The sequence below is a fragment of the Ovis canadensis genome, chromosome 18 (genome assembly GCF_042477335.2).
Source record: "Ovis canadensis isolate MfBH-ARS-UI-01 breed Bighorn chromosome 18, ARS-UI_OviCan_v2, whole genome shotgun sequence".
In the NCBI taxonomy this organism is placed as follows: Eukaryota; Metazoa; Chordata; class Mammalia; order Artiodactyla; family Bovidae; genus Ovis; species Ovis canadensis.
The window spans coordinates 58733478-58748949 of record NC_091262.1 but is presented as its reverse complement, the minus strand read 5'-3'; the positions used below and the strand labels follow the sequence as shown (position 1 = coordinate 58748949).

Genomic DNA, 15472 nt, shown 5'->3' with positions numbered 1-15472 from the left:
ATAAAGCACTCAGTAGATGTTAGGTCCTTCCTGCACTTGTCAGAGACAAGTACTGCCAGCTGTGATGACTCATCTTTTCTTGTAGCCAGTCACTAATTTTCTTACATCATAGTCACTGTTCTTCAGAGTTCACTATATGACATTTTAGGGAGATGATGGCAATACCACTAGGCTTTTGAGAACTTACTGTATGCCAGGCAGTGTTCTAATCTTTTAACTTAGACTATCTTATTTAATTCCCACAGCAGCCACATGTGATAGGTGCCCATTTGCTCATTTTACAGTTGAGGAGTTCATGCACAGAGGTTAACTAACTGAAACTTGCCTACGGTCACAAGCAATGATGTTATCAAGCCCAGGCAGTTCTCCTCTGTAGGAGGAATGAATGTGAAAAAATACTAAAAGAGAGCCCTTAAGCAGGGTTGAAAGATTATAACTTGAATGTACTTATTGATTACTATTTACTTTTCACTTTACTTAAGCATTTTATAATTCTGTCAAAGTGTGAAGCAACATAGGATTGTATATGATGTGGTTAGATTAAGCTTTTGATCATTTACTCTTAAGACTGACCCATATTGTTGAATGTCTGAAAATTAACACTGTCTTATGATCATTGATTCAAAATGAAAAAAGCTCCTGCATTTAAACAGGTTCTTCTGTTTATATTTTTAACGATTGTGCTTATTAAGGTGCCTTAATGATTTTACTTCTGCATTCTGGCTATATAAGCTTTCTTCTCTTCAGATATTTTGCTTGCAGATGGAAGAATGCTTTTAAGTGGCAACAAAAGGTGAAAGTGACTGCAAACATGCAGGAAAATAGAATTTTTATTTATGTATTGTTTTTCTGTCTTTTGGCACAGTTTCAAGGGATGAAAAATACAACAGTGTATGACTTTTTCTTAGAGGTGGTAGGGAATATTCTGATTTAGTATTATACAGAGCCAAATTTTTTGTAATTCATTTATTGAACATTGCATGCTCAGTTTTGTTGTAGGTATTGGGAAGAGGGTAGTGAATAAGACAAGGACTAATGACTTACATTCAAGTGCAAGAGAGAGAGAAAAACAAATCAGGATAATTTCAGATACTAATGAGTGCTGTAAAGAAAGTAAAACTTGATGGAATAATTTTGAGTCATTTTTTGTTTTAGTCACTTGGATTCAATTCTATGAAAATCACTGTGTTAGAGGCAAGTGGTTAATCAAGTGTCAGAAAAGCATTAGTACTTACTGTTCTCTCAGCATTATATAGCCTGTTGGTAGTAGGAGTAGAATTTTTAGGGCAGAGATAAGCAAAATACATATGAGTGACTAATGAAGAACTGAATAAGATAAATACATTATGAGGACATAGATGGAAGGAGAATGAAGGAATGGTAGTCAAAAGGTGGGCTTCCCTGGTAGCTCAGTGATAAAGAATCCACCTGCCAATGCAGGAGATGCAGGAGATGTGGGCTTGGCCCCTGGGTCAGGAAAATCCCCTAAAGAAAGAACTGGTAACTCTCTCCAGTATTCTTGCCTGGGAAATCCTATGGACAGATGAGCCTGGTGGGTTACAGTCCATGGGGTCACAAAGAGTCAGACAGGACTTAGGAACTAAACAACAGTCAGAAGGTACATACTTCCAGTTATAAGATAAATAAGTACTAGGAATGTAATGTACAACATGATGACTATAGTTAACACTGCTCTATGATATACAGGAAAGTTGTTAAAAGTAAATCCAAGAATTCTCATCACAAGACAAATTTTCTTTTTTTTTTGTCACTTATGAAACACTGGATGTTATATGAGATGCTGAATGTTAGCTGAACCTATTGTGGTAATCATTTCACTATATATGTACATCAAACCAGCATGCTGTATGCTTTAAGCTTATATGGTGATACAGGTCAATCCAGTTCAGTTCAGTCGCTCAGTTCTGTCTGACTCTTTGTGACCCGATGGATTGCAGCACACCAGGCCTCTCTGTCCATTGCCAACTCCCGGAGTTCACTCCAACTCATGTCCATTGAGTCAGTGATGCTATCCAACCATCTGATCCTCTGTCATCTCTTTCTCTCGCCTTCAATCTTTCGCAGCCTCAGGGTCTTTTCAAATGAGTCAGTTCTTCACATGAGGTGGCCAAAGTATTGGAGTTTCAGCTTCAACATCAGTCCTTCCAGTGAATGTTTAGGACTGATTTCCTTTAGAATGGACTGGTTGGATCTCCTTGCAGTCCAAGGGACTCTGAAAAGTCTTCTCCAACACCACAGTTCAAAGGCATCAATTCTTCGGCACTCAGCTTTCTTTATACTCCAAGTCTCACATCCATACATGACTACTGGAAGAACCGTAGCTTTGACTAGACGGATCTTTGTTGACAAAGTAATGTCTCTGCTTTTGAATATGCTATCTATGTTGGTTACAACTTTTCTTCCAAGGAGCAAGTGTCTTTTAATGGCTGCCGTCACCATCTGCAGTGATTTTGGAGCCCAAGAAAATGAAGACTATCATTGTTTCCACTGTTTCCCCATCTATTTGCCATGAAGTGATGGGACCAGATACCATAATCTTCGTTTTCTGAATGTTGAGCTTTAAGCCAACTTTTTCACTCTCCTCTTTTCACTTTCATCAAGAGGCTCTTTAGTTCTTCTTTGCTTTCTGCTGTAAGGGTGGTGTCATCTGCATATCTGAGGTTATTGATATTTCTCCCAGCAATCTTGATTCCAGCTTGTTCTTCTTAAAGCCCAGCATTTCTCATAATGTACTCTGCGTATAATTTAAATAAGCAGGGTGACAATATATAGCCTTGACATACTCCTTTTCCTATTTGGAACTAGTCTGTTGTTCCATGTCCAGTTCTCACTGTTGCTTCCTAACCTGCATCCTCACCGGCATTACAGTATGTTTTATTCATTCTATTTGAATGTTAGTGATATATTCACTAGCCAAATAAGACTTCTTATGCCCCTTTTTCCCAGTTTTATTGAGAAATAATTGAACAAAGCTAGTGAAGATGATGAAATTCCAGTTGAGCTATTTCAAATTCTAAAAGATGATGCTGTGAAAGTGCTGCCCTCAATATGCCAGCAAATTTGGAAAGCTCAGCAGTGGCCACAGGACTGGAAAAGGTCAGTTTTTATTCCAGTCCCAAAGAAAGGCAAAGCCAAAGAATGCTCGAACTACCGCACGATTGCACTCACCTCACACGCTAGTAAAGTAATGCTCAAAATTCTCCAAGCCAGGCGTCAACAGTGTGTGAACCATGAACTTCCAGATGTTCAAGCTGGTTTTCGAAAAGGCAGAGGAACCAGAGATCAAATTACCAACATCTGCTGGATCATCAAAAAAGCAAGAGAGTTCCAGAAAAACATCTACTTCTGCTTCATTGAGTATGCCAAAGCCTTTGACCATGTGGACCACAGCAAACTCTGGATATTCTGAAAGAGATGGGAATACCAGACCACCTGACTTGCCTCTTAAGAAATCTGTATGCAGGTCAAGAAGCAAAAGTTAGAACTGGACATGGAACAACAGACTGGTTCCAAATCAGGAAAGGAGTACATCAAGGCTGCATATTATCACCCTGCTTATTTAATTTATGTGCAGAGTACATCTGGGCTTTTTGTTTTCATCAAGAGTCTCCCTAGTTCTTCGCTTTCTGCCATAAGGGTGGTGTCATCTGCATATGTGAAGTTATTGATATTTCTCCCGGCAGTTTTGATTCCAGCTTGTCCTTCATCCAGCCCAGTGTTTCTCAGATGTACTTTGCCAAACAAAGCCTTGATGTACTCTGCAAAGCCTTTCTTTGGGATTGGAATGGAAACTGATCTTTTCTAGTCCTATGGCCAATGCTGAGTTTTCCAAATTTTCTGGCATATTGAGTGCACCACTTTCACAGCATCTTTTAGATTTGAAATAGCTCAACTGGAATTCCATCACCTGCATGAGCTTTGTTGGTAGTGATGCTTCCTTCCTAAGGCCTGCTTGACTTTGTATTTTGAATAAAAGGTACTGTAATGCCAAATTAATTTAGTGCTTCATTATAATTTCCTGTGATTAACACTAGATGGGCTGATGTTTACCTTCTATCTTTATAAAGATGTGTTTGTATTTTTATCCATTTCTTAGTAAGTGATTCAGCATGTTGATTTCATTGTTATCATATTAAAAATGCTTATTGACCATCATAAGGATAACAAAAAATATTCAGAGTATTTAGTTTGAGCTTCTAGCTCAAAGAATCTGAGAATGCAGGGAGTAAAAGTAAAATTTTGTCATCTTAACTTGTTATATAAAAATCTCTTTGCAAATTCTTGTAGTTTTTTTTTTGCACTGTATTTTTATACACAGAAGTCATCAGATTTTATTTAATTTGGCTATCTTGAACTTCTTTCTATGAAAAATAGGGATTTTAAGATGAATTTTTGTGATGTTGAAATGGAAAAAATTCTAGAAAAGGATTTGTTACTCCCTTTTTGTATTATAAAGAACTCTCTGGGTATCTTAAGTATCTTAGGACCCATCTATATACTTCAGTGAGATCTAACAAATAGACCTACTTCAATTACCCATTTTCATATATATTGTTTTAAGAAGAGCAATAAATATTTTTCTTTTATGTTAAAGAATAAACTGAATAAGTTATATTCAGATAGGGCTTTATCCTAAGTAGTAAACTAATTAATTTTAATTAAGGTACATTGGGCTTCCCTTGTGGCTCAGCTGGTAAAGAATCCACCTGCTGTGCGGGAGACCTGGGTTCGATCCCTTGGTGGGGAAAGATCCCTTGGAGAAGGAAAAGGCTACCCACTCTAGTATTCAGGCCTGGAGAATTTCATGAACTGTATAGTCCATGGGGTCGAAAAGAGTTGGACAGGTCTGAGAGACTTTCACTTTCAAGGTACATTACTTTCTTCTAATAAAATTTATCCTTTTTAGTGTATAGTTCTGACTTTTGATGCATAGTTGTGTAACCCATCCCAGTAAGATATAAAACATTTGTAGTATTTCTTTGTGCCTCTTGTTACTGACCACACTGATCGTAGTTCCCCAGATCATGGATCGACCTCTGCCCCCTGCAGTGGCATTTGTGCTTCTTTGCAGTCATCCTTTACCTCCATCTTCTAGACTCAGGCAACCAGCTATCTGTTTTCTATCCTCGTAATTTTGCCCCTTCCAGAATATGAATGTAAATAGAATTTTGGGTCTATCTCTCAACTCCCTTCTATTGAACTGTATGGCTGTCCTGCCAAAACTACAGGGTCATTCTTTATTGTAGCTTTTTAGTGATACATATATATTACTTCCATCTTCTACTGATTTTTCCCCCATGATGTGAAATGAATGCTTTTAATTGGAGTTAATATTTTCCTAATGTTTATCATTAGCATTTTAAACTGAACTTTCTATTTTGAGATAACTGTCGAATCACATGATGTTGTAAAATAATACAGAATAATACAGAATTTCCCCCACTGGTGCAGTATCACAACCAGGATATTGACATTACTATAGTCACAGTACAGAATATTTCTATCACTGTAAGGATCCCTCATATTGCTCTTTTATGCCAGACCCACAAATCAGAGGTTGTTAAACTTATTTTCCTACTTCAGACTTTGTTTTCTGGAACAAATCTGACTTGAAAAATCTGTATTGCCAATGACAAAGTAACTTTCAAGTTTGAAAATCTTAACTCAGCTTTTTTGGCTGAATTGAAGAATATAGTACTCTGACTCAAAATAAATTTAACATATGTCAAGTTATAAACTGATTATTGTTTAATAAATAGAATACCTGATGGATTGCTCATATCACTTTTCCTTATCAGTTGGTATTTGACTCGTGTGCCTATAATAGGACAAATATTAGTGGCATTAACAAAATTTTAATGTTTAATATTTTAATTTTAATGTTTTGTTTTTTTCTGATCTGCATATGTTGGTCTTTCCTCCTCACAAGGTTATCGTTTCTGTTGGCGTCAACATAAAGCTGAGCCCACAAACACCTTACTTGAATGCACTAGTTGGAATTTTGTATAAAGTATTTTGGTGAGGCTTTCATTAATTTGATTGATACTTTAACCAAACTTAATCATGTGGCTAAAACATAATTTTGAATACTAAAGAGTTTAAATAGCATATTGATATACTTTGGAGATATGTAGATATAGCCCATATCTTAAATCTAGAATTCTTCTTTCTAGAGATTTTTATTTGTTATATATATCTTTTAATAAAAGATTTGGTCTTCAGTAAAAATCTAGTGATTCTAGTTGTCTTAGGATATTTAGGCTTATAATAAGTCAAATGCCAATTGGAGAAATAATAAGATGTGGTTCTCAGGTCCACAAAGAGCCTCAGAGCAGTTCAGGATGAAACATTCTTTGAGCTACTCTGATCAATTTGTCTAAAAAGTGAGAGATTACAAACAAAGCAACCTTTCCTGACCTCTTCTTCCCCACTGACAAGTAATCAACATAATTCACAGTCTTTTTGTTTGAAGTAGCAAACTTGTTGAGTGGTCTAGTTTCCTCCAGTTAAAATGAGGTGTCACTTAACCTTTAGTTTTTTTAAACTCTAAACTTCAAATTAAGCAGGTTTTACTCTGTTTCTACCTATAAACTTGAAGTAATTATTCAAGCATAACATTTTTAAAATAAATGTTCTTGGCACCTGGATTTTGAGGGAATAAAAGGTAGCACAGGTGAGCAGATAAGCATGCCATCAGTTCAGCGTTTCCCATTTTTAGAGACCCAAACAGAGAAGGGCAATCTTTTATGTCAAGCAGGTCTCCCCGGGTTTCTAGTCTTCTTTTCTTTTGCTGTTAATTATTTATCTTCTACCCAAATGCCTTGTAAATGCACGTTTCAATTCTAGAATTTCCTTTTATATTAATTTGTATTTTGGCACATAAACTGAACTATGTGCATGCATGTGCGCAAGGTGCTTCCGTCACATCCGACTGTGACCCATGGACTGTAGCCCACCAGGTTCCTCTGTCCTTGGGATTTTCCAGGCAACAGTGCTGGAGTGGGTTGCCATGCCCTCCTTCAGGGGATCTTCCCAACTCAGGGTTCGAATCCACATTGCTTAGGTCTCTTGCATTGGCAGACATGTTCTTTACCACTAGTACCACACGGGAAGCCCCAAATTGAACTATAACTATTATTAAGTGACTATTAAAACAAAAACAACTTTTGTGGGGAAAGACATATACCATTCCAGAATATTCTCGTAAAAGACTGTTTGCATTTGAGCTGGTCACTATTAGAAGTTTACGACTAACTTCTGCTCTGTCCTCATCGTGTGCTTGCTGCTGTTCCACAGACTTGCTTTCAGTCTGAAACATGTTTTAAGTTTGAAGTGTGTTTTGGAGAGGCTCCAAAAGTGCCTCTTGACTACTTGGGCTTAAAGCTCTGAACTGCTCCTGTGTCAGTATAGTGTTGTGTTCCCCTTACCTCCAGTAATAGAGTGGAAGATTGGAAAATATATGGGCTTCAGAGTCACATCATACCATTATTGGTTGTGTGACTATAAGCAAATGATTTAACTTCTCTGACTCTGAATTTCATCTTCTGAAAAATGTGTCCCTTGAGGAGCTGATACGAGGAGAGAACTTTGTGTGTTAGGTACTTATCTGGCACACAGGAGCTCTAGTAATAATAAGGACCATCTCTTGATGGACATTCTCTACTCTGTCCTCAAATAATGGAGCATAATTTTAGAGTTGCCATACTCTCCAAGACCCACTAGCTGGGTCTTAATTCATGATCCTTTAACCTTTTTTTAAACCCCAATCTTTTTTGAACTCCCTAGAACTAAGAAATTACAGCAAGTGGATTTGAAAGAGAGTCTCTTTGGAAATCTATTAGAACACGTTGACTTGACATCTTGCAGTTAACTGAAGTTTAGACAGGCACCAATGAGAGGCCCAGCCTTGATTAGATTAGCAAAACTTGACCTATGTTTTGGGTGTGGTGCGAAGTTATAGTAGCATTGATAGTAACTAGTATAATTTATATATAAAACGTTCACTACATTATAACCAGTGTCTGTTGGAAAACTCAGCAGTGGTCACAGGACTGGAAAAGGTCAGTTTTCATCCCATTCCCAAAGAAAGGCAATACCAAAGAATGCTCAAACTACCACACAATTGCACTCATCTAACACACTAGTACAGAGAAGGCAATGGCACCCCACTCCAGTAATCTTGCCTGGAAAATCCCATGGATGGAGGAGCCTTGTAGGCTGCAGTCCATGGGGTCACTAATAATCGGACACGACTGAGTGACTTCCCTTTCACTTTTCACTTTCATGCATTGGAGAAGGAAATGGCAACCCACTCCAATGTTCTTGCCTGGTAAATCCCAGGGATGGGGGAGCCTGGTGGGCTGCCGTCTATGGGGCTGCACAGAGTCGGACACGACTGAAGTGACTTAGCAGCAGCAGCAGCACACACTAGTAAAGTAATGCTCAAAATTCTCCAAACCAGGCTTCAGCTATACATGAACCGTGAACTTGCAGATGTTCAAGCTGGTTTTAGAAAAGGCAGAGGAACCAGAGATCAAATTGCCAACATCTGCTGGATCATCAAAAAAGCAAGAGAGTTCGAGAAAAACATCTATTTCTGCTTTATTTGACTATGCCAAAGCCTTTGACTGTGTGGATCACAATCAACTGTGGAAAATTCTGAAAGAGATGGAAATACCAGACCACCTGACCTGCCTCTTGAGAAACCTGTATGCAGGTCAGGAAGCAAAAGTGAGAACTGGACATGAAACAACAGACTGGTTTCAAATAGGAAAAGGAGTACGTCAAGGCTGTATATTGTCACCCTGCTTATTTAACTTATATGCAGAGTACATCATGAGAAATGCTAGGCTGGAAGAAGCACAAGCTGGAATCAAGATTCCTGGGAGAAATATCAATAACCTCAGATATGCAGATGACACCACCCTTATGGCAGAAAGTGAAGAAGAACTAAAGAGCCTCTTGATGAAAGTGAAAGAGGAGAATGAAAAAGTAGGCTTAAAGCTCAACATTCAGAAAACTAAGATCATGGCATCCAGTCACATCACTTGATGGCAAATAGATGGGGGAAGCAGTGGCTGACTTTATTTTTGGGGGCTCCAAAATCACTGCAGATGGTGACTGAAGCCATGAAATTAAAAGACACTTGCTCCTTGGAAGGAAAGTTATGACCAACCTAGATAGCATATTCAAAAGCAGAGAAATTACTTTGCCAACAAAGATCTGTCTAATCAAGGCTATGGTTTTTCCAGTAGTCATGTTTGGATCTGAGAGTTGGACTGTAAAGAAAGCTGAGCGTCGAAGAATTGATGCTTTTGAAGTGTGGTGTTGGAGAAGACTCTTGAGAGTTCCTTGGACTGCAAGGAGATCCAACCAGTCCATCCTAAGGGAGATCAGTCCTGGGTGTTCATTGGAAGAACTGATGTTGAAGCTGAAACTCTAATACTGTGGCCACCTGATAAGAAGAGCTGACTCAGTGGAAAAGACCCTGATGCTGGAAGGGATTGGGGGCAGGAAGAGAAGAGGATGACAGAGGATGAGATGGTTGGATGGCATCACCAACTCAATGGACATGAGTTTGGGTAAACTCCAGGAGTTGGTGATGGACAGGGAGGCCTGGCCTGCTGCAGTTCATGGGGTCACAAAGAGTCAGACACAACTGAGCGACTGTACTGGACTGAACTGAACTGAAGCAATGTCTCTATAAAGCTGTACTGATTTCCTTCTCCATTATTTCTCTGCCAGGGAATTGTTTTTCTGTCTGTTAATTTTCTGTTAGTTTTAAATTAATTAGTGCTTAAATTATTGTAGCTCTGTGGGCCCTACAGGAATCATAGACTTTTCCCTTCAGTGGGCTGTCAGACCATTTAGGCACCACACCAATGTCCCTGTGCCCAGCATAGATGCGTTTATTTTTTCTCTGATGGCCGCCACTCCAGCCACTTAGGGGCATGCACCTGGACTCTGCCAAATGAAAACCACCCCTTTTTCTAATCTGAAGAAGCTTGTTGCAGGTTCATGAAAAGCCTCCTTTATCACCTCCTGTAACTCTGAGCCGTATAATCCCTGCATGTCATACCTAGGCCCTTCAAAGTTGGTTCCATTTGATTATTGCTTATTTTTGTGCAGTTCATGTCACTAAATTACAGAACCTTTTAACCATCAGACTACATAATTTCCTGTAGATGTTCCTCTTTAGAAACACTGTTTTGTTTCTATCAGCCAGTGGTGAAAGTTGACCTGCAGTTCTTTTGACACCATTTCCATTTGCTTGGTAGGCTTGGTAATTGGGCCTTCTTCAGCTTTACTGTTGGGATCAAAAAAATTTGTTTTTTTTCTCAGTTGTGGTAAATAAATGTAAACTTTACCATTGTAATCATTTCTAAGTGTATTAAGTACACTCACAGTGTTGTGTAACCATCACTACTATTTCAAGAACTTTTTCATCATCTCAAACAGAAACTCTGTACCCATTAAGCAATAACTCCCCATTTCTCCATCCTTTCTGCCCCTGGTAACCTTTATTCTACTTTAAGTCTCTGCGAATTTGCCTAGATACTTAACTAAGTGAAGTCATACAATATTTGGGTTTTTTTGTTTGGCTTATTTCACTGAGCATAATGTTTTCAAGGTTCATCTGTGTTATAATATGTATCAGAATTGTATCCCTTTTTATGGCTGAATACTATTCCATTGTATGTGTGTATACTGCATTTTTTAAATCTATTCGTTTGTTGATAGATACTTCAGTTGTTTCTACCTTTTGGCTATGGTGAATAGTGTCATTATGAACATTGGTGTACAAGTATCTGTTGAGTTCCTATTTTCAGTTCTTTGGGGTGTGTGTATGTATATATAAATATATACATACACATATATGTATACATATACACACACATATATGTATGTATACATACACATAGAAGGAGAATTGCTGGGTCATAGGATAATTCTCTAATTTTTTTAGGAACTTTCATATTGTTTTCCATAGCAGCTGCATCAGTTTACATTTCCACCAGTAGTGTACAAGGGTTCCAGTTTCTCTATCCTTCTCAATATTTTCTTTTTTTTAACAATAGCCACCTTAGTGGGTATGAAATGGTATCTCATTGCAGTTTTGATTTTTCATTTCCTTTATGACTAATGATGCTGAGCATTTTTTCATGTGCGTATTGGCCGTTTGTATCCTTTTTGGAGAAATGTCTGTTTAGATCCTTGGCCCAGTTTTTAGTTAGTTTGGTTTTTGTTTTGTTTTTAGTTTTAAGGTTTCTTTTGTTCTTTTGTCTGGTTTGTGTATCAGGGTAATGCTGGTCTTAGGAAATGAGTTAAGAACCGTTCTCTCCTTTTCAGTCTTTTGGAAGATTTTGAGAAGAATTGGTATTAATTCTTTAAAAGTTTGGTAGAACCTACCAGTGAAACCATCTGGTCCTGTACATTTCTTTGTTGGGACGTTTTTGATTACTGATTCAGCCCTTGTAATAGTTACAGATCCATTTAGATTTTCTATTTCTTCTTAAATCAATTTGTGTGTTTCTAAGAACTTATCCATTTCAGTTATCCAGTTTGTTAGCATACAGTTCATGGTATTCTCTTATAATCTTTCCCAACTTTTACTTCTGGTTTTAATAATTTGAGTCTTTCCTCAGTTCTTTTTTAGAATTTGATCAGTAAGGAGTCATATATGATACTTGAAATGAATTGAGGGAGGAAGATAAAATGCTTGAGGGTTTTGTATTCACCCACATAGTCTATATTTTATTGATTCTTAAACCTCCATGGAACCAGTTGTTTTCTTCTATTTGTATACAGTGCAGAATTCCTAGCAGAGAATCCATGGTGTTGATTTCCTCTGCCAACCCACTCCAGTATTCTTCCCTGGGAAATGTCATGGACAGAAGAGCCTGGTGGGCTATAATCTATGGGGTTGCAAAAGAGTCGGACATGATTTAGTGATGAAACAACAACAAATAGCAATATTAGATTTTGTTGTGGATACTTAATATTCTCCTAAAGGAGAATATAAAGCAAGCGTTTGCTAAAATTTACATTAATGAAAATAAAGTTCAGTTATCTTGTAAAAATCAATCAGCTTCCCAAAATGAATCAGCTCTAAATAAACTGTTTGTCTTTCTGGAATTGTATGCTTCTGTTTTGACTATAAATACAACATTTTATTTTGAAAATGTAGGCAAAAGGCCAAATTATCAGTTTATAGGATCAAAGGAAAGATTATAAACAAGTAAACTTGAGATTGGGCTAGATGCAGCAAGAATAAGGGAACACATTGCCTCTAGAACCCTTGCTGTCTCTCCTCTTTTCTCTCACTGCGCAATGACCTGTTGCACATGGCAGAAAACATGGCTGCTGGCAGCCCTGGAATTTTACATCGTACAGATGCCATGATGGGAGAGGAGCTGATTTTTACTTTCTTGATTGCAAATGTTTAAATCTTGGAAAAGATATATTGACTTAGCAAAAAGGTACCCACTGGGTAGCAACTGACTCTGGCCAGGGTCTTGTGGAAGCATGTCAGCTCTACTATTAATAAAGATGGAGTGTGGAGGGAATGAAGTTCCTGGAAGAGGAGGGCTAAGTGGACAGGCAGCTTTAAGAATGCCCACAATGTATCATAACTTGCTTATGGTATGGTATAACCAAATGAATGATACAGTGAGTAGAGTGTCTAATTTTGAGCCACTGTTTCTCAGAGACTAGGGGTTTATCCCATTGGTAAGTGTATATATGCCTTATATATTCTTAGTTAATACCTTGGATTGCCTGAGACTTGTAGAGGTGCCATAGATAAAATTCCAGAAATGCCGTCTCTTTTTTTTCAGTTAGTGTGTGTTAGTCACTCAGTCTGATTCTGCGACCCCATGGACTGTAGCCCGCCAGGCTCCTCTGTCCATGGGATTTTCCAGACAAGAATACTGGAGTGGATTGCCATTTCCTTCTCCAGGAGATCTTCCCAACCCAAGAATCGAACCCAGGTCTCCTGTACTGTAGGCAGATTCTTTACTCTCTGCACCACCTAAACCTTGCTATTACTTGTGACTTTTGTTTTTTAGCAACTTAAGATATATTTCACATACCATAAAAGACACCCATTTAAAGTGTATAGTTCAGTGTTTTTTTAGTATCTTCATAGAATTGTACAACCATCACTACAAACTAATTTTAGAACATTTTAGAACTCTCTGCAAAGGAAGCCTATACTCACTAGCAATCACTGCTGATTACACTCCTCTTTCACTTTCTCCCTTATTCCCCTTTACCTTCAGGTTCCTTGAAACCACTCATCTACTTTCCCTGTTCTGAATGTTTCATATAAATGGGACCTTTTCAGTCTTTTTTCCTTAATTTACCATAATGTTTTAAAGGTTCATCCATACTATAGCATGCATCAGTATTTCATTCCTATTTTTTGCTGAATAATGTTCAATTGTAGGGCTATACCAAGTTTAAATTACTTATCAATTGAAAATTGGCACAGTAAAAATGAGGAATATTTCAGTTGTGGTGAGTGAGTCTGAAATTGCAGCCCATAAAATCCAGATACATCAGGCAGAGGTAAGGGAAGACAAAATGTTACTATGAGAAAGGTTATGATCAGGAGAATTTCAGAATTTAAAATATTGAATGCTTAACAAAAACTCTCATAATACCAATCTGTATAATGAGATATTATGCAATAATTGATTTTCTAAACTTTAGTGATAAATATAATTGCTAAGAATCTTGATAAACTGACTTTTAAAATAAGTTTGTATTGTTTTAAATTGTAGCTAACCTTTACTTAAATTGGCTGTTTCTTAAATTGATGGTTTTCTTTTGTACTAAATTGGTTATATTAGCCATTGTTTCTGCAAAATTACTTTTTACTTGTTCAAAATAGATTGCTCTGAAATGTTTGATTATAAAATATCAAATGACTTATATTCTTAAATGTCTTCTTTTCTTTCAGATTACAGTGTAGGATTTTGGAAGTCCTTCCTCCGTCACACCAGAATGGTTTTGCTAATGGACATGTCAGCAGTGTAGATGGAGAACCTATTGTCATCAGTGATAGTGATGATTCAGAAACACAAAACAGTTCTTTTCAAAATGGGTAAGCGATTTTTATCAACTTTTTAAATGTATGAATTCTTTGGCTGTCCACATTTTCACTGCCAGGGGCCCAGGTTCAATCCCTGGTTGGGGAACTAAGTTCCCATAAGCCACACACAGCTTAAATAAATAAACAAATGTATATGTTATATATGTATGTATGTCAGATTGAGTACTGGAACCCATTGAAGTAAGTTTTTCTTCTTTCTAGCCATACACTGGTATATACTGTGCATCTAAACCATGTGGTTCAACAACACATGTTAGAGTTTGCAAAGTTGAAGTTTACCTAGTTAATTCTCGTCAGCTATTGAAGATCAATTGAAGCTCACTTCATTCACTTATACATTCCACTTTTGTTTACTTGGAAAAATTCATTCTGTATTTTATTTTTCACTTTATGGTGTATATAGTAAAGAAACTATAACTTTCTGAGCTTTATGTTTCACTTTATAGTGCAGGTAGTAAAGAAACTAACTCTGAAATTCAGTCAGTTGACAGTTTTGGTCAGCTTAGTGTTCCTGGAGAAAGTCATATAATTCCAGATAGATTGACTCTGCAGTGTGTGTACTGTATTCGTATCACTTTGTATCTTACTTTCCTTGCCCAGTGCTTCTCCTTATCATCCTTTCATATCATTTTTTTCTCTGTAACCTCTACTTACATCCCCTTTACATTTACACTGGCATTCTAGAGGCACCTTTTCTAGAATCTAACCATTTCTCTCTACTACCATCTTATTCTGTCCTGCCAACATTTTTTCCCATTTAGTCTATTGCATTGCAGATTTCTGATATCCCTATTTTCACTCTATCCCCCTGTTCACAGCCAAGATGATCCTTCAGAAGTATTAAGTTAAATCATCATCACTCCAGTATTCAGAATCCTCTGGTGTCTTTACTCAGAGTAAAATTAAAGCCCTTCATGGTGACCCCATCATCTGTCCCTGCTTTTACCTCTCTGACTAGACCTTTTTTTTCTCCCTATTTATTCTGCTTCTTGTGCAAACCATGCGTGCTTCTCTGTCAGGACCTTTACACACTCTTTCTCTCTTACTTTAAAAACTCATATCCCCAACGTTTTTCTCATGAGTTGCTCACTCATTTTTTTCAGATCCCTGCTTACATGTCAACTTTTTGGAAGGCCTACCTGGCCCATTTATTAGGGACCATCACCCTACATGAAATAGGAGCCTTTCACTGTGTACTTTATTCCCTCCATAGCAGTTAACCACCTACCCTGTTGTGTATTTTGTTTGTCTCCTCACTGTATTTCTATTTTGCTCACCACTGAATCCTTAATCTTTATTAGTATCTGGCACACTGTAGGCTCTTAACTAGTTAGT

The 15472-nt window shown here is 37.5% G+C and overlaps 1 protein-coding gene across 2 annotated transcripts in view; it reads left to right on the top strand.

The window, feature by feature from the left end:
- BAZ1A (bromodomain adjacent to zinc finger domain 1A) overlaps positions 1-15472 on the top strand; it is an 89316-nt gene that overhangs the window by 24285 nt on the left and 49559 nt on the right. For both annotated transcript variants that reach the window (XM_069558706.1, XM_069558705.1), the window contains exon 4: positions 13985-14128. In XM_069558706.1, coding sequence (XP_069414807.1) covers positions 13985-14128 — 144 coding nt within the window. The remainder of the gene's footprint in view (positions 1-13984; positions 14129-15472) is intronic.